The sequence below is a fragment of the Oncorhynchus mykiss genome, chromosome 27 (assembly GCF_013265735.2).
Source record: "Oncorhynchus mykiss isolate Arlee chromosome 27, USDA_OmykA_1.1, whole genome shotgun sequence".
NCBI classification, from domain to species: domain Eukaryota; kingdom Metazoa; phylum Chordata; class Actinopteri; order Salmoniformes; family Salmonidae; genus Oncorhynchus; species Oncorhynchus mykiss.
Genome location: NC_048591.1, coordinates 8,992,858 through 9,020,305, shown reverse-complemented (window position 1 = coordinate 9,020,305; position 27,448 = coordinate 8,992,858). Strand labels below are relative to the sequence as shown.

Sequence of the window (27,448 nt, the reverse complement as noted above, 5' to 3'; positions counted from 1 at the left end):
GTGTGTGTGAGTGGTGTGTACAGTGGGGCGGGGCTGTACCTTTACAGCTGGTGCCCCGGGGTCCCGGCTGGTATCCAGAGGGGCAGCTGCACCTGTAGCCCCCTTCTGTGTTCTGGCAGCGGCCGCTGCCGCAGGGCGGGGGAGACGCCCTGCACTCGTCTATGTCTGAAAGGAAGGGGGAGTGAGTGGGGTTAAAGAGGTCAAGAGGAGCCTGACCAACCCTACAGGTTGTAATCCAGCGGGGATTGCAGTGAGATGCTTGTGGTACCGTAACCAGCCTGAAACGGACTCATCCATAATGACTAGCACATGTTCAATGACCGCACACTATAAATACAGCTGAGGCCCAGTGCAGCATCAGGAATAGCCAACATTGGGATGTGTATGTGTGTTTGATGCTTCCCAATAGTAGGTAAATAGTTCAACGAGCAACAGTGCCCTAAACAAAACAACATTCACCTTGACACCGAATCTGCTGAGCGTTGAGTTGGTATCCCTCGTTACAGATGCAGGTATGTCTCCCTCCGGGCTGGTTCACACAACGGCCCTGTCCACACACCTGGGGCATGGTCTCACACACACCCCGCACTGGATGCCCAATCAGATGCACGTAGACACACACACACACAGTTAGCTTGTCTGTCACCGTTTCAAAAACGACTCCAAAGTGTGATCTTAGTTGTCATCTCATCCGCCTGAGGTTGTGAGAGGGAAGAGGGGATGACACAGCCACGGCAAATGGTGTGAGGAGCTTCTGATTTCATCTGGCTGCCTGATCTCTGTTTACATTGGAGAGCTGAACAACGAAGCTCTGGCAAACACTCATCCCATTCCACACTCTATGGAAAGGGTTCTACATGGAACTCAAAAGGGTTTTACCCAGAACCAAAAAAAGGTCCTTTAAAAAGTTCTTATGGGGACAACCCTTTAAAGTTCGAAATGGCACTTATTTCTTTCTAAGAGCGCAGCTCACATATTTCTCAGGGACCATTATGAGGATTTATAGTCTCAGAACTCAGTTGTTATGGGGCAGATTCAAGGCTGTGGGCATAACAGTGTTCAATTCCAGGTTACAGCACAAAACGGGCACCTCTCTCACAAGAAAAATAGTTAGCAGCTCTTTGACGGCCCCTTCCTTGAGATTCAAACCTGCCAACATGTGATAAACTAACAGTCCGGTGGTGAGCAGTTGGCTACCATTAGGCAAACATTTTGCGGCACAAACAGAGCATTGTACCCATCAGTTTACTGCTTATCTCTTGAGCCAGAGTTCCTGTGTGAGGGTACTCCCTCGTTGAATCTCTCTTTGTATTGCAAAGAAGTGCATTAAAGAATGTAAAACGCTTTTTATCGACTGAGGTTTTGAAGTTGAGGTGTGTGTGTGTGTCAAATCAAATCCAAATCAAATGTGTATTGGTCACATACAATTGGTTAGCAGATGATACTGCGAGCATAGCGAAATGCTTGTGCTTCTAGTTCCGACAGGGCAGCAATATCTAACATGTACTCTAACAATTACACAACAACTACCTAATACACACAAATCTAAGTAAAGGAATAAGAATATTTTCATATAAATATATGGATGAGCAATGACAGAGCAGCATAGGCAAGATGCAATAGATGGTATAAAATATAGTATATACATATGAGATAAGTAATGCAAGATGTGTAAACATTATTAAAGTGGCATTAAAGTGACTAGTGATCCATTTATTAAAGTGGCCAATGATTTCAAGTCTGTATGTAGGCAGCAGCTTCTCTGTGCTAGTGATGGCTGTTTAACAGTCTGCTGGCCTTGAGACAGAAGCTGTTTTTCAGTCTCTTCGTTCCAGCTTTGATGCACCTGTACTGACCTCGCCTTCTGGATGGTAGTGGGGTGAACAGGCCGTGGCTCAAGTGGTTTTTGTCCTTGATGATCTTTTTGGCCTTCCTGTGACATCGGGTGCTGTAGGTGTACTGGAGGGCAGGTAGTTTGCCCCCAGTGATGCGTTTTGTGTAGACCGTACCACCCTCTGGAGAGTCTTGCGGTTGTGGGCGGTGCAGTTGCCGTACCAGACAGCGATGCAACCCGACAGGATGCTCTCAATTGTGCATCTGTAAAAGTTAGTGAGGCTTTTAGGTGACAAACCAAATTTCTTCAACGTCCTGAGGTTGAAGAGGTGCTGTTGCGCCACACTTCTTCACCACACTGTCTGTGTGGGTGGACCATTTCAGTTTGTCCGTAATATGTACGCTGAGGAACTTAAAACTTTCCACCTTCTCCAAAGCTGTCCCCTTGATGTGGATAGGGGGGTGTTCCCTCTGCTGTCTCCTGAAATCCACGATCATCTCCTTTGTTTTGTTGACGTTGAAGTGGAGGTGTGTGTGAGCATGCGTGTGTGGGACAGCGTCGGCTAAGTACTCTAGTGGAGCCAGAAAAGGCCAGAGCCAGAAACACATCTGATGTCTTTGAAGGTGGATAAAACCCGCCAGTAAAAATCGACGCTCCCAGAGAATTCAACTCCATCTACCCATGATTCTTAAGCACTCATTATTCTGTTCCATTCTAAATGTGAACTCATGCTTTCAAGTGCTGTCACATAAAATGAGAGCAGAACAGACACAGGAAGACCAGTTATCGACTTCAATGGAGAACTTTTAGCTTTTCTCACTCCACAGTACAGACTCCAAACTATATGCTTCTTTGTTCTTGAGTCAGGTGTGGAGTACCACAGTTAAGAGTTCTAACAGGGAATGACATGGAGTTGGCAGTGTGAGAGTTGAACCAGTGTTTATCTGCAGTTGACCTAATCATAAAGCGATTACTGTATCAAGAAAAAACACTTTGTGGCTGTGGTGTTGTGGTGTACGATTTACGGTACCTGGCCTGGGGATGGGTGGGCGGGGCGTGACCAGAGGTGGGAGGGGCTGGGCAGGTCTCACTGGAGATACTGGCCGTCGGTCAACTGGAGGCCATTGGGTCTGAGTGAGGGGCCGAGCTGGAGAAACCAAAACCGGACCTAAACATTTACTGAGAATGTCTAGACACATTAGAGCTTCCGCTTGTTGAGAAGAGGCAGCTTGATAACAATGGTTTTTCTCACAGCCTTCTGGACACAAACATCAAACTTTAAACGTTCTAATTCTGTCTCAATAGTTGATGTTGCTATGTGGAAATGACAAGAGTTTATGAAGGGTTTGATTCCAAAACGCATTTGTTTTCTATGTGTATGAATTATGGCAGTTCTCATACTTTAAAAACATTGACTTTAGATGTGCTTTAGAATGTTTGTTTTTTTGGTTGCAAAATGCAAAATATCCGTATCGTTTCATACCAAAATGTGCTATATCCAGAGACGTGTTTAGAGAGTTAGATCCAGCGACGAGGAGACAATAATAGACTACAGGCTGCAAACATACGGAGGCCGCAAACAGCGCGCCTTGCAAATGAATTGCAACAGACTTTCACTGTCCTTATGGTTCCTTAAATCTTTCCCTAACGTGTATATAATCAAGCTCGAAAGTCTTTCCGTGATTTATCCGAATGAAAAAACCTGTAAAACCACCATACAATTGTTCCAAAAGTTGCTTAACATGTCCAAAAAGAATACTCACATAGTACACACGACACTGTTCACCCTCTGAATACAAATGGACTATGATATTTGCACAATTTAGTTTAAACAAATAGATCATTTGTATATTTATTTATTTACGTATCAATACTTTATACATGCAACTGTTTAAAACCCAATCTGGACACTTTGTCTATTGACGTTCTGTTGGTTGGGGCGGATATATAGCGCTTTGCCACAAAGCATGATCATATGTCTCTCGAAAATAAAATGACCTTACAATGTATTTATATATACTCTTTCATAATATGTGGTTTTAATTAATGGCATTTTACAAACATTTCTGAATATTGATATATTGCGTTCTGGAATGAAACTCTTCATAATCACTGTACATTGAGGAATCTCCTTGAGGTTGCTAGGGGCTACTGTCTACTCACCGGTCACCACCTGGGTGGGTCCTGCTGTAACAGAGCTGGCTGGAATGTGTGGTCTGCCCTGGGAGGACAGGGAGCCTCCACTGCTCCACTGCTCCACTGATGGCTGCTGGGGTCTGGTCTGAAGCGTGAGAGAGCCACCACCTGGCTGTTGGGGTCTAGTCGGAGTGGTGAGCAGAGTAGTGATACCTGGTTGTTGGTGACTAGTTTGGGGAGTCTGTGCACCACTACTGGCTGGTTGTTGTGGCCTGGTTTGTCCCGTGCTCTGGGATATGACAGGGGGACCTCCAGTCCCGTGCTGCTCCAGCAACCTCTGGTTGAACTGGATGACAGAGGCAGAGTAGTGGTAGCCAGGCCCTGCTGGGCAGATCTCCTTGAAAGCAACTTTCAGGAGCAAACAGAGAACGCCACAAGCAGGATTGAATTAGTTAGTATGTTTCATACCCATACATATACACACACACACATATTTTATATAGCAAAAAAAGAAACATCCCTTTTCAGGACCCTGTCTTTCAAAGACAATTGGTAAAAATCCAAATAACTTCACAGATTTTCATTGTAAAGGGTTTAAACACTGTTTCCCATGCTTTTTCAATTAACCATAAACAATTAATGAACATGCACCTGTGGAACGGTCACTAAGACACTAACAGCTTACAGACAGTCGGCAATTAAGGTCACAGTTATGAAAACTTAGGACACTAAAAAGGCCTTTCTACTGACTCTGAAAAACACCAAAAGAAAGATGCCCAGGGTCCCTGCTCATCTGTGTGAACGTGCCTTAGGCATGCTGCAAGGAGGCATGAGGACTGCAGATGTGTCCAGGGCAATAAATTGCAATGTCCATACTGTGAGACGCCAAAGACAGTGCTACAGGGAGACAGGACGGACAGCTGATTGTCCTCGCAGTGGCAGACCACGTGTAACAACATCTGCACAGGATCAGTACATCCAAACATCACACCTGCGAGACAGGTGCAGGATGGCAACAACAACGGCTCGAGTTACACCAGAAACGCACAATCCCTCCATCAGTGCTCAGACTGTACCCAATAGGCTGAGAGAGGCTGGACTGAGGGCTTGTAGGCCTGTTGTAAGGCAGGTCCTCACCAGACATCACCAGCAACAACATCGCCTATGGGCACAAACCTACCGTTGCTGGACCAGACAGGACTGGCAAAAAGTGCTCTTCACTGACGAGTTGCGGTTTTCTCTCACCAGGGGTGATGGTCAGATTCGCGTTTATCGTCGAAGGAATGAGCATTACACTGAGGCCTGTACTCTGGAGCGGGATCGATTTGGGGGTGGAGGGTCCGTCATGGTCTGGGGCGGTGTGTCACAGCATCATCGGACTGAGCTTGTTGTCATTGTAGGCCATCTCAACGCTGTGCGTTACAGGAAAGACATCCTCCTCCCTCATGTGGTACCCTTCCTGCAGGCTCATCCTGACATGACCCTCCAGCATGACAATGCCACCAGCCATACTGCTCCTTCTGTGTGTGATTTCCTGCAAGACAGGAATGTCAGTGCTCTGCCATGGCCAGCGAAGAGCCCGGATCTCAATCCCATTGAGCACGTCTGGGACCTGCTGGATCGGAGGGTGAGGGCTAGGGCCATTCCCTCCCAGAAATGTTCGGGAACTTGCAGGTACCTTGGTGGAAGAGTGGGGTAACATCTCACAGCAAGAACTGGCAAATCTGGTGCAGTCCATGAGGAGGAGATGCACTGCGGTTCTTTATGCACCTGGTGGCCACACCAGATACTGACTGGTACTTTTGATTTTGACCCATATACACTACCGTTCAAAAGTTTGGGGTCACTTAAACATTTCCTTGTTTTTGAAAGAAAAGCACATTTTTTTGTCCATTAAAATTACATCAAATTGATCAGAAATACAGTGTAGACATTGTTAATATTGTAAATGACTATTGTAGCTGGAAATGGCAGATTTTTTATGGAATATCTACATAGGCGTACAGAGGCCCATTATCAGCAACCATCACTCCTGTGTTCCAATGGCACGTTGTGTTAGCTAATCCAAGTTTATCATTTTAAAAGGCTAATTGATCATTAGAAAACCCTTTTGCAATTATGTTAGCACAGCTGAAAACTGTTCTATTTAAAGAAGCAATAAAACTGGCCTTCTTTACACTCATTGAGTATCTGGAGCATCAGCATTTGTGGGTTCGATTACAGGCTCAAAATGGCCAGAAACAAAGAACTTTCTTCTGAAACTCGTCAGTCTTGTCTTGTTCTGAGAAATTAAGGCTATTCCATGCGAGGAATTGCAAAGAAACTTAAGATCTTGTACAACGCTGTGTTCGACTCCCTTCACAGAACAGCACTAACTGTCTCTAACCAGAATAGAAAGAGGAGTGGGAGGACCCAGTGCACAACTGAGCGAGAGGAGAAGTACATTAGTGTCTAGTTTGAGAAACAGACGCCTCACAAGTCCTCAACTGGAAGCTTCATTAAATAGTACCCATAAAACACCAGTCTCAACGTCAACAGTGAAGAGGAGACTCCGGGATGCTGGCCTTCAAGGCAGAGTTGCAAAGAAAAAGCCACATCTCAGACTGGCCAATAAAAATAAAATATTAAGATGGGCAAAAAAACACAGGCACTGGACAGAGAAAACCAGTCAGTATCTGGTGTGACCACCATTTTGCCTGATACAGCGTGACACATCTCCTTCGCATAGAACTGTGGCCTGTGGAATGTTGTCCCACTCCTCTTCAATGGCTGTGTGAAATTGCTGTATATTGGAACACGCTGTCGTACACAACAATCCAGAGCATACCAATCATGCTCAATGGGTGACATGTCTGGTGAGTATGCAGGTCATGGAAGAACTGGGACATTTTCAGCTTTCCCGCAACATGGGGCCGTGTATTATCATGCTGAAACATGAGGTGATGGCAGCAGATGAATGGCACGACAATGGGTCTCAGGATCTCGTCACGGTATCTCTGTGTATTTAAATTGCCATCGATAAAATGCAATTGTGTTTGTCATCCGTAGCTTATGCCTGCCCGTACCATAACCCCACCGCCACCATGGGGCGTTGACATCAGCAAACCGCTCGCCCACATGACACCATACACGTGGTCTGCAGTTGGGAGGCCTGTTGGACGTACTGACAAATTCCCTCGATCAACGTTGGAGGCGGCTTATGGTAAAGAAATGAACATTAAATTATCTGGCAACACCTCTGGTGCACATTCCTGCAGTCAGCATGTCAATTACACATCCCCTCAAAACTTGAGACATCTGTTGCATTGTGTTGTGTGAACTGCACATTTTAGAGAGGTCTTTTATAGCCCCCAAACACAAGGTGCACCTGTGTAATGATCATGCTATTTAATCAGCTTCTTGATATATCACACTGATAGGTGAGAATTGTCTGTTAATTGAATGATTAGAATATTCCGCCCTGAAACATATAATTGTATGGAATTGATTAGAATGTATGAAATCATAATCAATAAATGTGTAGTCCTAGTCAGATTTAGGGTAAGACAATATGTCTTTATGGTATTTTAAACACAGACTGTCTGAGCTTGGTGCCGTCCTGACTAGAGATTTGGGAGAGAACATGGAGTACGTCTCAAGGACAAAGTCACTATCTCTGTCGGCTGGGAAGTGAGACAGACAGTGTGTGCGTAGCAGGACATGTGTGTGCGTATGTTTGTGTGTACGTATGTTTGTGTGTATGTGTGTGCGTATGTTTATGTGTATGTGTATATGTGTGTGCGTATGTTTGTGTGTACGTGTGTACGTATGTTTGTGACTATGTGTGTGCGTATGTTTGTGTGTATGTGTGTGCGTATGTTTGTGTGTACGTGTGGGCGTGAGAAGCCAGTATAAAATTTATTGATTTGTATTCTTGACTTCAGAACGTTCCCGTGAATAAACATTTCACTGTGGTAGACTGAGCCTCTGGCTGTTTTCATTCGACCAGGATCTTACAAATTCTGGTTTGCAGACTGAGAGTAATATAATTAAGTTGAGTGATGTACCTGGAGAACACAATTCTCCTATCACACACCTGTCAGGTAGATGGATTATCTTGGCAAAGGAGAAATGCTCACTAACAGGTATGTAAACACATTTGTGCACAACATTTGAGAGAAATAAGCTTTTTGTGAGTATGGACATTTTCTGGCATGGGACGAACACTTTACATGTTGCGTTTGTATTTTTTGATCAATGTACATACTGTGACATAAGGCAGATGTTAACACTGGTCATTAGCTGCATTCTGATTATCCAATGCCGGTCCAGTATGATCTGGAGGTTTGAATCAGAATAGGGATGCTCACCTGATCCAAAGTAGGGACACCTCTCACAGTTCTCTCCCCAGGCCTTGCCCACGCGGCTGCAGCAGCAGATCTGCTTGGTGATGTCCCTAAGGATAGGCACGGAGCAGCTACCACGGCCAGAGCCAGAGTTCAGGATACGATAGCACTGGTCCTTATCCTCCGAGATCACCCTATGGGCTGCAAGGAGGAAGACAGGGTGAGGACATGCCAATGGGAGAATGGTAGAGAGAAGATAGCGTTTATTATAGCCATACAGAAACAGCTTCATTTCCAAAAAGGCCTCAAGCAAAATAATACACAAAACCCAACATGCAGGCTCAACACATGCTGATTGTTGATTGGCAATTTATCTTGAAATATAACGATGGTGTACTCTTCGTCTATGCTTTTTGTGTCCCAATTCTCTGGTACTTGATCTTAGCTTAGAAAGCAGTAGGCATTCTGTTGCTTTAGTCGGGTTAAGAAACACAGAACTATTCAACTGAAGACAGACAATGAGTTGCAGAAGTAACTGAAGTCAGAAAAAAATAAGAAACGTCGGAAATAAATCGCTGTTAAACCATCGATCCAGAGTGCAAGAAAACAGAAAAGCTCAAAGCATTCCCATGAACGGTTTGGCAACACATTATTTAAAGATGACCGCTCAGAGTCAACGACGCACACAAAACAGACAGCTTCCAGCAGTTAGAGCCAGGAGTTGGGGCGGACTGGATAAAGGCAGGCCACAGACAAGCAGATCCAAACTGCGTCAGATCCAAAGGCAACACACAGGGATCACAGGCCAACCAGCATTTCAGAAGCACTGACCATCGTAAAATGCTGGTTAGAATAAGCAGGCCAAGTGTCACAGAACTTCAGGCGCTGTAATGTCATGTTCATGATGTGCGTATAAATGTGTAATGTATGTTTTATGTATGACATAATACAGCACAGTTAATGTAAAGTACTACTGAATATTTTTGGGATCAGAGCATGAATAAAGATAATGGAAATATTTATTGCATGAGGTAGTCTACTGTCCTACAGAGTGTTTCCACTATATTCATTTAGCTGCTCAATTGTTTCCGCCACTCCAAAAGATTGAAAATGATTTTTGGTAACGACAACATTTTCAGTGTAAACTTAAAAAGTATGTAGAAATGATAATGGAGCTATATATAGTACCAGTCAAAAGTTTTTTTGTTATTTTGACTATTTTCTACATCGTAGAATAATAGTGAAGACATCAAAACTATGAAATAACAAATATGGAATAATGTAGTAACCAAAAAAGTGTTAAACAAATCAAAATATATTTGAGATTTTTGAGATTCTTGCAAGTAGCCACCCTTTGCCTTGATGACAGCTTTGAACACTCTTGGCATTCTCTCAACCGGCTTCACGAGGTAGTCACCTGGAATGCATTTCAATTAACAGGTGTTAAAGCCTTGTTAAAAGTTCCTTCTTAATGTGTTTGAGCCAATCAGTTGTGTTATGACAAGGAAGGGTTGGTATCCAGAAGATAGCCCTATCTGTTAAAAGACCAAGTCCATAATATGGCAAGAACAGCTCAAATAAGCAAAGAGAAATGACAGTCCATCATTACTTTAAGTCAGGAAGGTCAGTCAATCCAGAATATTTCAAGAACTTTAAAAAAGTTTCTTCAAGTGCAGTCGCAAAATCCATGAAGCGCTATGGTGAAACTGGCTCTCATGAGGACCGCCAGAGGAAAGGAAGACCCTCAGTTTCCTCTGCTGCAGAGGATAAGTTAATTAGTTACCAGCCTCAGAAATTGCAGCCCAGATAAATGCTTCACAGAGTTCAATTAACAGACACATCTCAACATCAACTATTCAGAGGAGATTGCGTGAGTCAGGCCTTCATGGTCAAATTGCAGAGTAGGTGAACGGATGATCTCTGAATGTGTGGTTCCCACCGTGAAGCATGAAGGAGGAGGTGTGGTGGTGCTTTGCTGGTGACACTGTCTGTGATTTATTTAGAATTCAGGGAACACTTAACCAGCATGGCTACCACAGCATTCTGCAGCGATACGCCATCCCATCTGCTTTGCACATAGTGGGACTATCATTTGTTTTCAACAGGACAATGACCCAACACACCTCCAGGCTGTGTAAGGGCTATTTGACCAAGAAGGGGAGGGATGAGTGCTACATCAGATGACCTGGCCTCCAGAATCACCCAACCTCAAACCAATTGAGATGGTTTGGGATGAGTTGGACCGCAGAGTAAAGGAAAAACAGCCAACAAGTCCTCAGCATATGTGGGAACTCCTTCAAGACTGTTGGAAAAGCATTCCTCATGAAGCTGGTTGAGAGAACGCCAAGAGTGTGCAAAGCTGTCATCAAGGCAAAGGGTGGCTACTTTGAATAATCTAAAATATATTTCTTGAACAATTTTCTGGTTACTACATGATTCCATTAGTGTCATTTCATAGTTTTGATGTCTTCACTATTATTCTACAATGTAGAAAATAGTAAAAATAAAGAATAACCCCTGAATGAGTAGGTGTGTCCAAACGTCTGACTGGTACTGTATATATTTTTTATAATATAATCTTTGAGAGCTAACAATCACCAAAATTAAAACTAGACGGCCGGGGAGGATTTAAAATTCCCCAAAAATGTGAAGACATGGGGCCCCCATTGATTTTGTTTTAATGCTTGAGTCACTCAGATAGCATAAAACACAGCATAAGCCATGGCAAAATGTGTAGAATTGCAGGAAATTATCTTTAAAAACAGATTTTTTTGTTTTACCTGGTCTCTTTACTCAATATGTTTTTGTATGTGAAGTTGTGTGTATAGTGTTTTGTACAGTTCACCTCCATAGCACCTCAGCCATGCGTTATTCCTGCTCATTCCAGACCCCGCGGCACAGCGAGCACAGTATTCCCTTCCTCTCCTTCAAGCGGAGCGCCCTGTAGGCTACTTACAGATACAGATCCCGTGAGAGGCGTCCAGTATGTATCCTTGCCTGCAGACACAACTGTAGCTCCCTCGAGTGTTCACACAGTTGCCGTTCTCACAGAAGCCTGGCTGCAAACACTCATTAACATCTAGGAAGGGAAACACCAGGGTCACATCCCTATTCCCTAACCCCATCCATCCATTCATAGGATCCATGGACAGGAAACTGTCATGTACCCTCTTCCTGAAGGCCGGGGAGATAATAGGGCTCCCCACTAATAATGAGAGCTGAACCTTGAGTGACTGAGTGACAGACTGTGTACAGTACTTGCAGGGGAGGCCCTGGTCACAGAGGACATTCATATTCTGGGGATATTAACAGTGACTGACTTGAAACCCAATGAGGGTGGCTAGACATGACAAACATTTGTGCTTAGAGTTCATTCTCTGTGAAACAAATACATTTAGTAAACTGTAGGTTTAGCTGAGAACTTGGAAGAACTAGCCCCATAGCCATCATTGTCTTGGAAACACTAAAAAGTCTGGCGACATCCAACGGGAGTGTAAAAGAAAACCATAACATAAACATTTCAGTGTTTATCCAACCCCGTCCTCATCAATATGGTAGCAGCTTACGACAACGAGGTGTGACTCTCAGGGAGTTAGGGAGATTGAGTGAGTGATGCAACGGGGCCTGGTGTTGTCATTATGTCTCATACAATCTGGCTCCATGCTTTTCCTGGAGAAATGCTTTTCCAGCAGTCAGGTTATACAACCGTCTGGCCTAACTTACACTGCATCTGTTGTGTAATAGCAGTGAACTGAACTGTTGGGTAATAGCAGTGCACTGAACTGTTGGGTAATAGCAGTGAACTGAACTGTTGGGTAATAGCAGTGAACTGAACTGTTGAGTAATAGCAGTGAACTGAACTGTTGGGTAATTAGCAGTGAACTGAACTGTTGGGTAATAGCAGTGAACTGAACTGTTGGGTAATTAGCAGTGAACTGAACTGTTGGGTAATTAGCAGTGAACTGAACTGTTGAGTAATAGCAGTGAACTGAACTGTTGAGTAATAGCAGTGAACTGAAAGGTTGGGTGATAGCAGTGAACTGAACTGTTGGGTAATAGCAGTGAACTGAAAGGTTGGGTAATAGCAGTGAACTGAACTGTTGGGTAATAGCAGTGAACTGAACTGTTGGGTAATAGCAGTGAACTGAACTGTTGGGTAATTAGCAGTGAACTGAACTGTTGAGTAATAGCAGTGAACTGAACTGTTGAGTAATAGCAGTGAACTGAAAGGTTGGGTGATAGCAGTGAACTGAACTGTCGGGTAATAGCAGTGAACTGAAAGGTTGGGTAATAGCAGTGAACTGAACTGTTGGGTAATAGCAGTGAACTGAACTGTTGGGTAATAGCAGTGAACTGAACTGTTGGGTAATAGCAGTGAACTGAACTGTTGGGTAATTAGCAGTGAACTGAAATGTTGGGTAATAGCAGTGAACTGAACTGTTGGGTAATAGCAGTGAACTGAACTGTTGGGTAATAGCAGTGAACTGAACTGTTGGGTAATAGCAGTGAACTGAACTGTTGGGTAATAGCAGTGAACTGAACTGTTGGGTAATAGCAGTGAACTGAACTGTTGGGTAATAGCAGTGAACTGAACTGTTGGGTAATTAGCAGTGAACTGAACTGTTGGGTAATTAGCAGTGAACTGAACTGTTGGGTAATAGCAGTGAACTGAACTGTTGGGTAATAGCAGTGAACTGAACTGTTGGGTAATAGCAGTGAACTGAACTGTTGGGTAATAGCAGTGAACTGAACTGTTGGGTAATAGCAGTGAACTGAACTGTTGGGTAATAGCAGTGAACTGAACTGTTGGGTAATTAGCAGTGAACTGAACTGTTGAGTAATAGCAGTGAACTGAACTGTTGGGTAATAGCAGTGAACTGAACTGTTGGGTAATAGCAGTGAACTGAACTGTTGGGTAATAGCAGTGAACTGAAAGGTTGGGTAATAGCAGTGAACTGAACTGTTGGGTAATAGCAGTGAACTGAACTGTTGGGTAATAGCAGTGAACTGAACTGTTGGGTAATAGCAGTGAACTGAACTGTTGGGTAATTAGCAGTGAACTGAACTGTTGGGTAATAGCAGTGAACTGAACTGTTGGGTAATAGCAGTGAACTGAACTGTTGGGTAATAGCAGTGAACTGAACTGTTGGGTAATAGCAGTGAACTGAACTGTTGGGTAATAGCAGTGAATTGAACTGTTGGGTAATAGCAGTGAACTGAACTGTTGGGTAATAGCAGTGAACTGAACTGTTGGGTAATAGCAGTGAACTGAACTGTTGGGTAATAGCAGTGAACTGAACTGTTGGGTAATAGCAGTGAACTGAACTGTTGGGTAGTAGGAGTGAATTGAATTCATCCCCAATTCACTGTAGACCTTCTTGCTACAAATAGACATTCAAAGGCAATGTTGCAAATATGGTTTGCATCATCACCGGTCAGCACCTAATCCATTGGAGTTACAACTCTATGTTAAATATCTCCATGTAGATGCAGGAATGAAAAAGTTCCTCCTGCCAAATAACAGTAAAAGGTATATCCATTGAGGCATTTTAGTGAGGCTCCTTTATGTTACCGAAATTAACTTACAGATCAATGTGGTTTTTCTCTCTCTATTTACTTCAGCTGCTAACTAATGTGCGTGTATAATCCCAGTAGCCCCAATCCTATTCTAAAGAATCACAGGTGATGTTTTTACAATATGCAATTCATGAACAGGTGGGTCAACTAGAACTACAGCACATGCATTTGATCATACGGATGAGTGGCAATGTGTCAAAGTGACCTGCCTTTGGGTATGTGCCCCTCTCAGATAAATAGCAGATTCACCATGAATGAGCGCAACCCCATTGGTATTTCCCATCTGAGTGCCATCCCATGTTTTTGAACGGGCCTGAATGATTCATAGCCAGCATGATAGCATTTGTTTGTTACCATCAGGGGAGATGAGTGCTCTGTTTTCTCCTATCCCTCTCATATCTTATCAGGCTCTACAGAGACGGATGAATCGGCCCTTCCATAGCGGCAGATAATCAAGGCAGGGCTCGTGGTTTCAGAGTAGATCGCCTCAGACTATTCAGCGCTAGATCTCTGGGCCAAGTGACAAGACTGGGTTGAATGACGAGCTGCTTCAAAGAGCTTTGTGTGTGTGGGTGAGCTGAGTCTATATCGAATATGACAAGCGAAAGAGACAGCTGCTGACTCGATGAAGTGATATCGTACATTAATGCACTCAAAACATCACATGAAAATGAGAGGCGCCATATTACGAAGATGGACCATTGCAATGCTTCTCTTTTCCACACCTATTTGACCTGGTATTGGTTAAATACTGTCAAATAAAATGTTGTGACATTTCAACACACATCTCTTCCGGTTAGTTCTCCTGTTTCCAGAGACAAAGAGATTAAAAGTGCCGAGATAGGATGTAAGTACACTTAGAATAAAAAGTGCTATTTAGAACCTAAAAGGGTTCTTCGGCTGTCCCTATAGGAGAACCCTTTGAAGAACCCTATTTGGTTGCAGGTAGAACCCTTTTGGTTCCAGGTAGAACCCCTTCCACAGAGGGTTCAACATGGAACCCAAAATATTTCTACCTGGAACCAAAAAGGTATGGGAACACCCGAAGAACCTTTTTGGAACCCGTTTTTCTAAGATTGTAGACGACCACCATCATTCTACAGATGGAACTAACCAACACACTGGGTGCCGTTGATCCTCTCAAATCCAGCCGGACAGCTCCCATCGACTCCATTTCCTGAAAAGGCAATTCACATAATGATGATTAAACAGCAATACTCGAGAGACCCTATGTGAGCCCTACTGATGTAAAGGGAAAGGGGATACCTAGTCATGTAGTGCCAATAGCTGTGTCTACAACCAGACTGATGGGTCAATCTTTTCTTGCCTATGTTTCTCCTGCAGAGCCTGGACGAGATTTCAGATTATTTTAGTGCTCAATCTGTGTGTACTGTATATACAGTCCCTGAACCCACCATGGAAGACGAGCAGCATGTAGCACCAGAGAGAGAGAGAGCCAAGCGTATAGGAGCCATGGGATACACCGGAGTGTTCTGGGCCAATTAAACCAAGCGAAACAAATAAAGGGTTTTTACCATACGAGCATGACGACTCACCGTCAGTCTAGAGTGGAAAACCCCCTCTTCTAACAATGGCTAACAACCCCATCTCCAGCGAGCTAGCTAGCTACGTTACTCCCAATTGTTTGCTGGACTGTTGGCAGCCTAAATCACATAATACTGGTCACCAGTCTGCTAACAATCTCCCTCCCAGCTGTCTCTCCTCTCACATCCAACAAAGCTCTATTCGGAGGACCTTTACAGGTTTGGGAGACAAGTGGGAAGTTGTGAAGTGACTTGAGGTCGCTGAGGAAAGATTCAAAGGACATTCCTCAAAGGAAATGGAAAGTTTAAAGTACTTAGTGCTTCAAACGACCGTGATCCCTGGCCAGAGTTTTGGACAAGGCCTCCATTGTTCGGTATCAACCATTTATTTATGGGAATGTTTAAGGAAGTTGTTTGCAAGGAGGGAGACGTCGCAATTGATGAGGTTTTCATTGTAGTCTAAATCTAAATGAGGAAAACCATGATATTCTCCAGACTGTTGAACAGAGAGAAAAACAGCCCGGTGATTTATTTCTGTATTGATCAATGACCCGACATAATGCTATAGATTTCTTACTGGCTCCGGCTAAGCATGGAGTTAATCTATTACATAATATGTCCATTACTGATAGCAACAATAATACTGTGGAATAGTATGAATTCCCTGTTAGTCTAAAAGGAGCAGATACAAACAAGACCATGTTGATTTCTGGGCTTTGCTTGCAAGTAATTACAAGTAAGTACATTCTTTCACTGGCATGGCTGATTAGAGTTACCTAAAAAATAATAATGACTGTCTGGGTTCCTGTTAAAATGATTAGCGGTGATGAAAGAAGTTGAAAACAGAAACATTAGCTCACTACTTTTTGACATGATGTTGATATGGTCTAGGAGGCGAGAGGGTAAAGCCAACTTATGGACAAATATGGCTAAGAGAAAAGTACATTCCAGTCAGGTTAGTCAGGTCTGGAGTAAAACATAACTTTATGTGCTGTGTATATATCTGGTTTATAATGTGATACTACGGAAGTTCTTATTTCATTATCAGACAACAGAGCAAGGCCATCTGGTTTTAGGTTTCTAAAAGGAATTCCACTCCAATCTACAGCATCCCTGTCATTTGAAAAACCAGAGTCAATGTGAATAAAGTAGTGAAGGTGAGATTAACAAGAACAAGCTGGTAGGCTAGCCACTAGACTGTAGCATGGGACATACGTTTTCGAAAAATGTATTTAAGTGTCACTCTGCAATAATACAAAATACAAACATGGTACAGGTGTCATCTACAATACATTCCATCAGCTATACACATGTATACATAAACAAAAAACAAAGTACATATGATCAGTGTAATACAGGTGTAACTAATTTGTTATTGTTGCACCTGGGATTGCTAATCAGCAGTGACCTCCCCATTTGTTTCTGGTATTCAATGATTGGCTTTGAGATGAGGGGTAGGTACACAAAGGGGACAGAAGGTGTGTGTGTGGGGGGGGGGGGGGGGGGGGGCATCTACGCAAGAAATGGGAGATAAAGAATGAACCCACTTGGTGATAGAAAGACTGAGAGGAGAGTACAAGCGTGGAGGAAGAGAAGAGGGACACGGACAAAAGAGCAAAGTCAGACAGGTGAGTACTAGAGTGGGGGGAGTCTTTTACCTGTGTTAGGGGGACATAGGACACACTCGTTGATGCCCCAGGCCAATCCAATCCCTCGGCAGCAGGTGTCCTGACTCCTGAGTCCTGGGAGAGGTGAGATGCACTGAGGGGGTAGAGGAGAAGAAAAGAGCATTGGATTTAAACTGGCACAACCACAATGAGAGATGCCACCCATTTCTATTGGATTGCTTAAGACCTAGCTACATCACTTGATGCATATGACATATATACAGGTAACTGCCAAAATAAAGGAAACACCAACATAAAGTGTCTTAATAGGATGTTGGGCCACCATGAGGCACCGGAACAGCTTTAATGCACCTTCTAGCCATGGTAGCCAAAAATAATGGGCAACTGGGCCCAGCATTTTATACAGTGAGGGAAAAAATATTTGATCCCCTGCTGATTTTGTACGTTTGCCCACTGACAAAGAAATTATCAGTCTATAATTTTAATGGTAGGTTATTTGAACAGTGAGAGACAGAATAACAACAAACAAATCCAGAAAAACGCATGTCAAAAATGTTATAAATTGATTTGCATTTTAATGAGGGAAATAAGTACTTGACCCCCTCTCAATCAGAAAGTTTGTTACCTGTATAAAACACACCTGTCCACAGAAGCAATCAATCAATCAGATTCCAAACTCTCCACTGGGGCCAAGAGCAAAGAGCTCTCCAAGGATGTCAGGGACAAAATTGTAGACCTACACAAGGCTGGAATGGGCTACAAGACCATCGCCAAGCAGCTTGGTGAGAAGGTGACAACAGTTGGTGCGATTATTCGCAAATGGAAGAAACACAAAATATCTGTGAATCTCCCTCGGCCTGGGGCTCCATGCAAGATCTCACCTTGTGGAGTTGCAATGTCAAATCAAATCAAATCAAATTTTATTTGTCACATACACATGGTTAACAGATGTTAATGCGAGTGTAGCGAAATGCTTGTGCTTCTAGTTCCGACAATGCAGTAATAACCAACAAGTAATCTAACTAACAATTCCAAAACTACTGTCTTATACACACAAGTGTAAGGGGATAAAGAATATGTACATAAAGATATATGAATGAGTGATGGTACAGAGCGGCATAGGCAAGATACAGTAGATGGTATCGAGTACAGTATATACATATGAGATGAGTATGTAAACAAAGTGGCATAGTTAAAGTGGCTAGTGATACATGTATTACATAAAGATGCAGTAGATGATATAGAGTAGAGTATATACGTATACATATGAGATTAATAATGTAGGGTATGCAAACATTATATTAGGTAGCGTTGTTTAAAGTGGCTAGTGATATATTTTACATCAATTCCCATTATTAAAGTGGCTGGAGTTGAGTCAGTCAGTGTGTTGGCAGCAGCCACTCAATGTTAGTGGTGGCTGTTTAACAGTCTGATGGCCTTGAGATAGAAGCTGTTTTTCAGTCTCTCGGTCCCAGCTTTGATGCACCTGTACTGACCTCGCCTTCTGGATGATAGCGGGGTGAACAGGCAGTGGCTCGGGTGGTTGTTGTCCTTGATGATCTTTATGGCCTTCCTGTAACATCGGGTGGTGTAGGTGTCCTGGAGGGCAGGTAGTTTGCCCCCGGTGATGCGTTGTGCAGACCTCACTACCCTCTGGAGAGCCTTACGGTTGTGGGCGGAGCAGTTGCCGTACCAGGCGGTGATACAGCCCGCCAGGATGCTCTCGATTGTGCATCTGTAGAAGTTTGTGAGTGCTTTTGGTGACAAGCCAAATTTCTTCAGCCTCCTGAGGTTGAAGAGGCGCTAATGCGCCTTCTTCACGATGCTGTCTGTGTGGGTGGACCAATTCAGTTTGTCTGTGATGTGTATGCCGAGGAACTTAAAACTTGCTACCCTCTCCACTACTGTTCCATCGATGTGGATAGGGGGGTGTTCCCTCTGCTGTTTCCTGAAGTCCACAATCATCTCCTTAGTTTTGTTGACGTTGAGTGTGAGGTTATTTTCCTGACACCACACTCCGAGGGCCCTCACCTCCTCCCTGTAGGCCGTCTCGTCGTTGTTGGTAATCAAGCCTACCACTGTTGTGTCGTCCGCAAACTTGATGATTGATTTGGAGGCGTGCGTGGCCACACAGTCGTGGGTGAACAGGGAGTACAGGAGAGGGCTCAGAACGCACCCTTGTGGGGCCCCAGTGTTGAGGATCAGCGGGGTGGAGATGTTGTTGCCTACCCTCACCACCTGGGGGCGGCCCGTCAGGAAGTCCAGTACCCAGTTGCACAGGGCGGGGTCGAGACCCAGGGTCTCGAGCTTGATGACGAGCTTGGAGGGTACTATGGTGCTAAATGCCGAGCTGTAGTCGATGAACAGCATTCTCACATAGGTATTCCTCTTGTCCAGATGGGTTAGGGCAGTGTGCAGTGTGGTTGAGATTGCATTGTCTGTGGACCTATTTGGGCGGTAAGCAAATTGGAGTGGGTCTAGGGTGTCAGGTAGGGTGGAGGTGATATGGTCCTTGACTAGTCTCTCAAAGCACTTCATGATGACGGAAGTGAGTGCTACGGGCGGTAGTCGTTTAGCTCAGTTACCTTAGCTTTCTTGGGAACAGGAACAATGGTGGCCCTCTTGAAGCATGGGGGAACAGCAGACTGGGATAGGGATTGATTGAATATGTCCGTAAACACACCAGCCAGCTGGTCTGCACATGCTCTGAGGGCGCGGCTGGGGATGCCGTCTGGGCCTGCAGCCCTGCGAGGGTTAACACGTTCAAATGTTTTACTCACCTCGGCTGCAGTGAAGGAGAGGCCGCATGTTTTGGTTGCAGGCCGTGTCAGTGGCACTGTATTGTCCTCAAAGCGGGCAAAAAAGTTATTTAGTCTGCCTGGGAGCAAGACATCCTGGTCCGTGACGGGGCTGGTTTTCTTTTTGTAATCCGTGATTGACTGTAGACCCTGCCACATACCTCTTGTGTGTGAGCCGTTGAATTGAGATTCTACTTTGTCTCTATACTGACGCTTAGCTTGTTTGATTGCCTTGCGGAGGGAATAGCTACACTGTTTGTATTCGGTCATGTTTCCGGTCACCTTGCCCTGATTAAAAGCAGTGGTTCACGCTTTCAGATTCACGCGAATGCTGCCATCAATCCACGGTTTCTGGTTTGGGAGTGTTTTAATCGTTGCTATGGGAACGACATCTTCAACGCACGTTCTAATGAACTCGCACACCGAATCAGTGTATTCGTCAATGTTGTTGTCTGACGCAATACGAAACATATCCCAGTCCACGTGATGGAAGCAGTCTTGGAGTGTGGAATCAGATTGGTCAGACCAGCGTTGAACAGACCTCAGCGTGGGAGCTTCTTGTTTTAGTTTCTGTCTGTAGGCAGGGATCAACAAAATGGAGTCGTGGTCAGCTTTTCCGAAAGGAGGGCGGGGCAGGGCCTTATATGCGTCGCGGAAGTTAGAATAGCAGTGATCCAAGGTTTTGCCAGCCCTGGTTGCGCAATCGATATGCTGATACAATTTAGGGAGTCTTGTTTTCAGATTAGCCTTGTTAAAATCCCCAGCTACAATGAATGCAGCCTCAGGATGTATGGATTCCAGTTTGCAAAGAGCCAAATAAAGTTTGTTCAGAGCCATCGATGTGTCTGCTTGGGGGGGAATATATACGGCTGTGATTATAATCGAAGAGAATTCCCTTGGTAGATAATGCGGTCGACATTTGATTGTGAGGAATTCTAAATCAGGTGAACAGAAGGACTTGAGTTCCTGTATGCTTTTGTGACCACACCACGTCTCGTTAGCCATAAGGCATACGCCCCCGCCCTCTTCTTACCAGAAAGATGTTTGTTTCTGTCGGCGCGATGCGTGGAGAAACCAGCTGGCTGCACCGACTCCGATAGCGTCTCTCAAGTGAGCCATGTTTCCGTGAAGCAAAGAACGTTACAGTCTCTGATGTCCCTCTGGAATGCTACCCTTGCTCGGATTTCATCAACCTTGTTGTCAAGAGACTGGACATTGGCGAGAAGTATACTGGGGAGTGGTGCACGATGTGCCCATCTCCGGAGTCTGACCAGAAGACCTCTACGTTTCCCTCTTTTACGAAGTCGTTTTTTTTGGGTCGCTGGCTGGGATCCATTCCGTTGTCCTGGGTGAAAGGCAGAACACAGGATCCGCTTCGCGAAAGTCATTCTTGGTCGTACTGATGGTGAGTTGACGCTGCTCTTATATTCAGTAGTTCTTCTCGACTGTATGTAATGAAACCTAAGATGACCTGGGGTACTAATGTAAGAAATAATGCGTAAAAAAACAAAAAACTGCATAGTTTCCTAGGAACGCGAAGCGAGGCGGCCATCTCTGTCGGCGCCTGAAGTCAGTGATCATGAGAACGGTGAGGAATCAGCCCAGAACTACATGTGAGGATCTTGTCAAAGATCTCAAGGCAGCTGGGACCATAGTCACCAAGAAAACAATTGGTAACACACTATTGGTAGAACACCATCCCCACCGTCAAACACGGAGGTGGCAACATTATGCTTTGGGGGTGTTTTTCTGCTAAGGAGACAGGACAACTTCACCGCATCAAAGGGACGATGGACGGGGCCATGTACCGTCAAATCTTGGGTGAGTACCTCCTTCCCTCAGCCAGGGCATTGAAAATGGGTCGTGGATGGGTATTCCAGCATGACAATGACACAAAACACACGGCCAAGGCAACAAAGGAGTGGCTCAAGAAGAAGCACATTAAGGTCCTGGAGTAGCCTAGCCAGTCTCCAGACCTTAATCCCATAGAAAATCTGTGGAGGGAGCTGAAGGTTCGAGTTACCAAAAATCAGCCTCGAAACCTTAATGACTTGGAGAAGATCTACAAAGAGGAGTGGGACAAAATCCCTCCTGAGATGTGTGCAAACCTGGTGGCCAACTACAAGAAATGACTGACCTCTGTGATTGCCAACAAGGGTTTTGCCACCAAGTACTAACTCATGTTTTGCAGAGGGGTCAAATACTTATTTCCCTCATTAAAATGCAAATCAATTTATAACATTTTTGACGTGCGTTTTCTGGATTTTTTTGTTGTTATTCTGTCTCTCACTGTTCAAATAAACCCACCATTAAAATTATAAACTGATTATTTCTTTGTCAGTGGGCAAACGTACAAAACCAGCAGGGGATCAAATACCTTTTTCCCCTCACTGCACATGACCCTAAGCATGATGAGATGTTAATTCCACAACTGTGTGAAAGCACCTGCTTGCAATATAATTTGTTTCCCTCATTTACTCAAGTGTTTCCTTTATTTTGGCAGATATCTGTAGGTATCAATAGTAGAAGAAATTCCTCTGCGAAGTCTCACCTGGCCGTTGCGGACCTCCCTGAAGCAGTACTTGAACACAGAAGATTCTGTGTTGGTGGAGTTACCGTGGAGGGTCTGGGCCTGGACTCTGGGTTTAGGTGGTGTGGCTGCGGCCCTCTCCCCTGGCAGAACACTGGTGCTGGCCCCCGAGAGGCCTGCTGACCAGGTGACCGTCTCCGACCGCTCCCTAACCGTGCCTGGCCCATAGCCCACCTTCAGCACCTGGTGGATCTTCACGCTGGCCTCTGGTGGGTGCTGCACCCGCACCTTCACCATGGATGAACCAGATGCTGGGGGGAGAGAGAGAGAGGAGTGGGGGTTTAATAGATAATTTTATTCAAGCTTTATTTAACTAGGCAAGTCAGTTAAGAACAAATTCTTATTTACAATGACGGCCTACCCCGGTCAAACCCGGACGATGCTGGGCCAATTGTGCGCCGCCCTATAGGACTCCCAATCACGGTGGTTGTGATACATCCTGGAATCGAACCAGGGTCTGTAGTGACGCCTCTAGCACTGAGATGCAGTGCCTTAGACCACTGTGCCTCTTGGGAGGGGGTTAGGGGTTAGCTAGTGGGGGTTAGCATTAGCAAACATTGCTGACTCCACAAAGTCTCAGAGGTCAGAGGTCATCCTATGATGGACCTCTCACTTGAATGCTGTCCTGGTCGTTCACATTTACCACCCGCTGAATGATTGACTTTGCATTTTTGTGCTGACGGCCTAACTAAGAAAGTGGATATGAATGGGAGCTGCCATGTATGTGAGGTGCCTTTGGTGCGTGACACGGTCTTTGATGTGGTTGAAATTCAAAGGTAAATATTGAATGGTGGTCTTTAGTGTTTTATCTTGGCCAGGTTGCAGTTGTAAAATGAGAACTTGTTCTCAACTGGCCTACCTGTAATGAAATAAAAAATATAAAAATGTAATTTGTTAGGAAGCTAGTGTGAACCCCTGTTACTACAGCAGATCGTAAGTGTGCGTGGGGTATCCACGCCCCTGTATGTCTGAAAATGGAGTGGTTGTTCTCCTAAGACATGCTATTACTGCGAGTCATGATAGCAGCCTCATATCGTTTAGAGACTGGAGTGAAACGCTGTCACAACGTTTCCCCCACAGTATCACTACCACACTGCCAAGAGGCCCAGACTGAGCGGAAGGCCCGACCCTGACTCATACCGCAACCTTTTCTTTATTTACAGAGTAAAAAGGCAAGGAGATAATCAGTTAACTCTGGGTGACTGAATGTCCCAGATCTGTTTATGCTAAAGGAACGGTTGTGCACGATTTGTTCTAGGCTGAAAAAAACGAGAAAGTGGAGAACAAGGCTCATTAAAATCAAGACCCAGGACCTTGGGAGCCTTCGCTTCCTACCCATCCGTAATATCAGGCCCATAGCACCTGGTTTACTATTCGGGGCTTTACGCAACCGTTTACACGAGGGCCCTGGAGATATGCAACCAACACAATGTTTCATTTACAGATGCAGTTTGGACTGTGTTTTCATTTGCCCCAAAACAATGAGAGTGCAAACGGGTCTTTTGCTCTATGATCGTGCTGTGGATTTTAGAAGGCTCAATTGGATCCAAACATGCCTCAGGCGTCAGTTCTCTGTGGTTAACAAGCAATCCCATTGTCTCACCCCTGCAGGGTATCCCCATAACCGTTCATAGACTAACTCTGAGGCAATTTGGAATTTACTCGCTGCTTGTCTACACCCCACTTGAGTTGTGACAAAATGTACTACGTAGGTTCTCATTCCCGTTTTTAATTGCCTGTTCACTACTTCACACTGTGGTTCTCATTCCCGTTTTCAATTGCCTGTTCACTACTTCACACTGTCTGGCTGTGTCATACGGGCCAGTGTTGCAGCAATGGCCGATCTCGTCCTCACAACTGGTCCTAACAGCACAACAGAGGTCTCGTCCTTTGTCTGTTTTTCACGCAAAAAAAATAAAAGGTGACCTCACAAGGTTCACGCATGAAATGTTAGCCGTTTAGCTGCAAGGAGATGAACTGAACATTCAAAACCTCCTCCTAAAGCGAAGAGAGGAAATGACTGAATGATGTTCACCACAGGCTGCATAGCCCTAAGTGGTGGTACAATTGATGGTTGTCAAACTGTGGTTGTGATGCTAAATTGCATCACAAGTTGCCAAGGAAATAGAATGTAAGCGTCCTGGCTGCACTAGAACAAAAATCAGTGTAGCAAAATTGCCATCAGAAAGAGGTATAGTATATTGCTGATATAAGTGGATTTGCGAGATGTGCATGGACAAAGACGTTTTATGATAAACACTACAGAATAGAGCCCCACAGTGTAGGTATCAAAATACCCATAATACCTAGCAATCAAACAGGGAAATTATTCTAATAGTTTTTCCACTATTAATTTGTTTTGTGAAGGCGTTCCCTAGCGTGACGTTTGATAACCATGTAAATCTCTCTCGGACAAGGTGACATCAATATATTTGAAAATGCTAATTCGCATTAAAGTAGACATCATGCAAGACTACAAAATCCCTGCAAGCTCCTCCACATCTTCTCCAGCTGACACCATTGCTAGCAGGTATTGTGCCAATTTAAAACTTGCACAAGAGAGTTCACAGAATGGTCAATTTAAAGAAAAGTAGCCAATTTATTCATCACTAAATTTAGCTAACATTAGATCATTAATAGTTCATCCAGAGATCCTTACCTTTGTCTCGATTCGTCAGTCTCGTCCAGATCATTATGGCATTTGTTGTTCTTCACGATAGCCACATTAGTAGCTAATTAGCCTTTCATTTTTGGGGGGGTAAAATACAGGTGAATATATTGATAAAAGTCACCTTGTCCTGGAGAGATTTACACAGTTATCAAAACCTCACGCCAGGGTAAGCCTACACTAAACACAGCCCTTACTTTAAGTGTTTCTAAAATCCCCTATGGGAAAAATGAATGGTGAAAAAAATGATTGGAACCATTTCCTTGTTGGACCGCTAGGCTTTATGGGTATTATGACTCATACTGTGGTACTATATTGGCAGGTCAGCTAAGTCTAAGACCCCCACTTCGACGTAGGCCTCCTCAGTGTGTAAGCCCTCAGATCTCCACTCCCAGTCCTGGAATCGAGCGTGGACTTTTAGAAGCAGCTCGTCAACATAACTGACCCTGACATTTCATTTGTTAGTATGAGCTCAGCATACTGCTTAGATTTCAATGTCATTAACTTTTGGTTGTGTTTCACCAGCCCCCCCCCCCCTTGGAGCGAAAACAAGTCACACTGATGTCATTGAGCTTTATAGAGCATGGATAAATACACATGCGCTCAGGGTCACATTCTTATGACAACATCTTCAAAGGCAGCAGCAGATTACTAACCATACTGTGTCCTGAAACAAGTGCCATCTGTAACTGCAGTGTAACTGTTAAAGCTTCAGATTTCACCGACTGCGTAGTTTGTTGCGATTGGCAAATATGATGACGTGCATTTTCCAGGGTCTCAATACCGCCATGCAGGGAAACGTCAGTGTTGGGCTTTTCTTCATGTTGTACAAATATACTTCACCATCTGAGAGTGTACTGTATGTCGACTGATTCAATTTGGTCAGAAACATCTGGCTGTCATAACATCCAAAGATTCACATTTGGAAAGTCAGTGAGAGCAAGTATTCGTAAGTAGCCGAATCGGAGTGTTCTCAATGTGCATTGTAATGATGTCAAAACAATGGGAAATGAGTGATTGTGAATGTCTCAGAGACCTAGAGGAATTTCTGTCCGTGTATCAAGGCGTATTACCGATTGGCACCAATAGGTACAATTCAAGTGTTGAGCACTGGCCAAGGGAAAACAGTCATGTATAACTGTCATCTTTAGCGCAGCACACACGGTGCAGTTTGACAAGTAATTCATCTACAGGAAAGACACACTTTATGTAACTGTGTGGACGTGTGAACCTTAGGTGACCATTTTTGCACATTCAAAGCCAAAGCCACAGATGACTAAATGTCAGATGTCATCACCATTTGTCATGCATTATCAGGCAAATAAAAAAAAAAACGCTGTTTTCTTTCATTTCAGAATCAGTCCATCAATATGCAGAGAATTAGCTGTCGTGGTGCTCATTCTAGAATTCTACTTGACGTTTTTATCCAAATCTTACTGTCGTGGAGAGGCTCCTTCACTAGAGACATTGGACTTTGCTTTGAAGATTTTTGTCTAACGTATACATTTTCTCATCTCCATTCAGATCCCACCACTCCCACCAACGAGGCCGGCCTTGTCACACTTACCACCGCTGGGCTGACTGTGGCTCTGCTGCTGGCTCTGCAGGGGGAGAATGTACTCCGACTGGGACAGCAGCTGCTGACTGGCCAGCACCGAGGGGCTGCGCGGAGGCTTCTCAATGTCATTGGTGGAGGGCGTGGCCACGGGGATGTGGCAGAACTTGCCGGTGAAGGTTGGCGGGCAGAGGCAGCGGTCCTTCTGGATGCAGACCCCTCCGTTCTGACACAACATGGGGCACAGGACTGGAGGAGAAACAGAGGAGGGAGGGAGGGAAACAGAATGGCTCTGTAAACTCTGACCGCAGTGAGGGAGAAACATGGAGTCCAAGACAACCGAAATTGAACTCCGGCACTGAGAGAAACAATAACCATATTGTTTGATGTCCTGTAGTGATTTCCATGGTTCAGTTACCATTAGGGCCAAGAGTTCCTGCCTGTTGCCGTTCAAATGTAACAGCACAAACTCACGATTCAGATCCCATTACAAAACAAAGGGCGGGGTCGAACACTTTTACGCCCACCTGGCCAACCAAGAAAACAAGGGAAAACATCCAACACGTGTCCTTGTGACACGTACAATTGGTAGATAGTTTGGACACACTGTAAACAATGCAATTCAAAAACAACAGAGCACACAATGTTTCCCCCGTTTTTATCACAATGAATGGAAAACAAGTGAAGACAAGCAGCACTCTGATGAAAACCATGCCTCTGCTTACTCTGTCCACCACCACATGCTTTCCATATCACATGGCGGTGCTGTATTAATGCTCATAATAATAATAAC

At 44.5% G+C, this 27,448-nt stretch overlaps 1 protein-coding gene across 2 annotated transcripts in view; it reads right to left on the bottom strand.

The window, feature by feature from the left end:
- The window catches only part of LOC110507061 (latent-transforming growth factor beta-binding protein 4), a 74,703-nt gene that overhangs the window by 12,803 nt on the left and 34,452 nt on the right, over window positions 1-27,448 (bottom strand). The window contains exons 6-15 of one of the 2 annotated variants that reach the window (XM_036965105.1): window positions 26,668-26,904; window positions 22,394-22,683; window positions 17,075-17,177; window positions 14,987-15,049; window positions 11,252-11,374; window positions 8,320-8,496; window positions 3,998-4,378; window positions 2,865-2,981; window positions 460-588; window positions 40-165 (exon numbers count right to left, since the gene is read on the bottom strand). In XM_036965105.1, the coding sequence (XP_036821000.1) occupies window positions 40-165; window positions 460-588; window positions 2,865-2,981; window positions 3,998-4,378; window positions 8,320-8,496; window positions 11,252-11,374; window positions 14,987-15,049; window positions 17,075-17,177; window positions 22,394-22,683; window positions 26,668-26,904 (1,746 nt within the window). The remainder of the gene's footprint in view (window positions 1-39; window positions 166-459; window positions 589-2,864; window positions 2,982-3,997; window positions 4,379-8,319; window positions 8,497-11,251; window positions 11,375-14,986; window positions 15,050-17,074; window positions 17,178-22,393; window positions 22,684-26,667; window positions 26,905-27,448) is intronic. The other variant, XM_036965106.1, reaches the window with a different exon arrangement.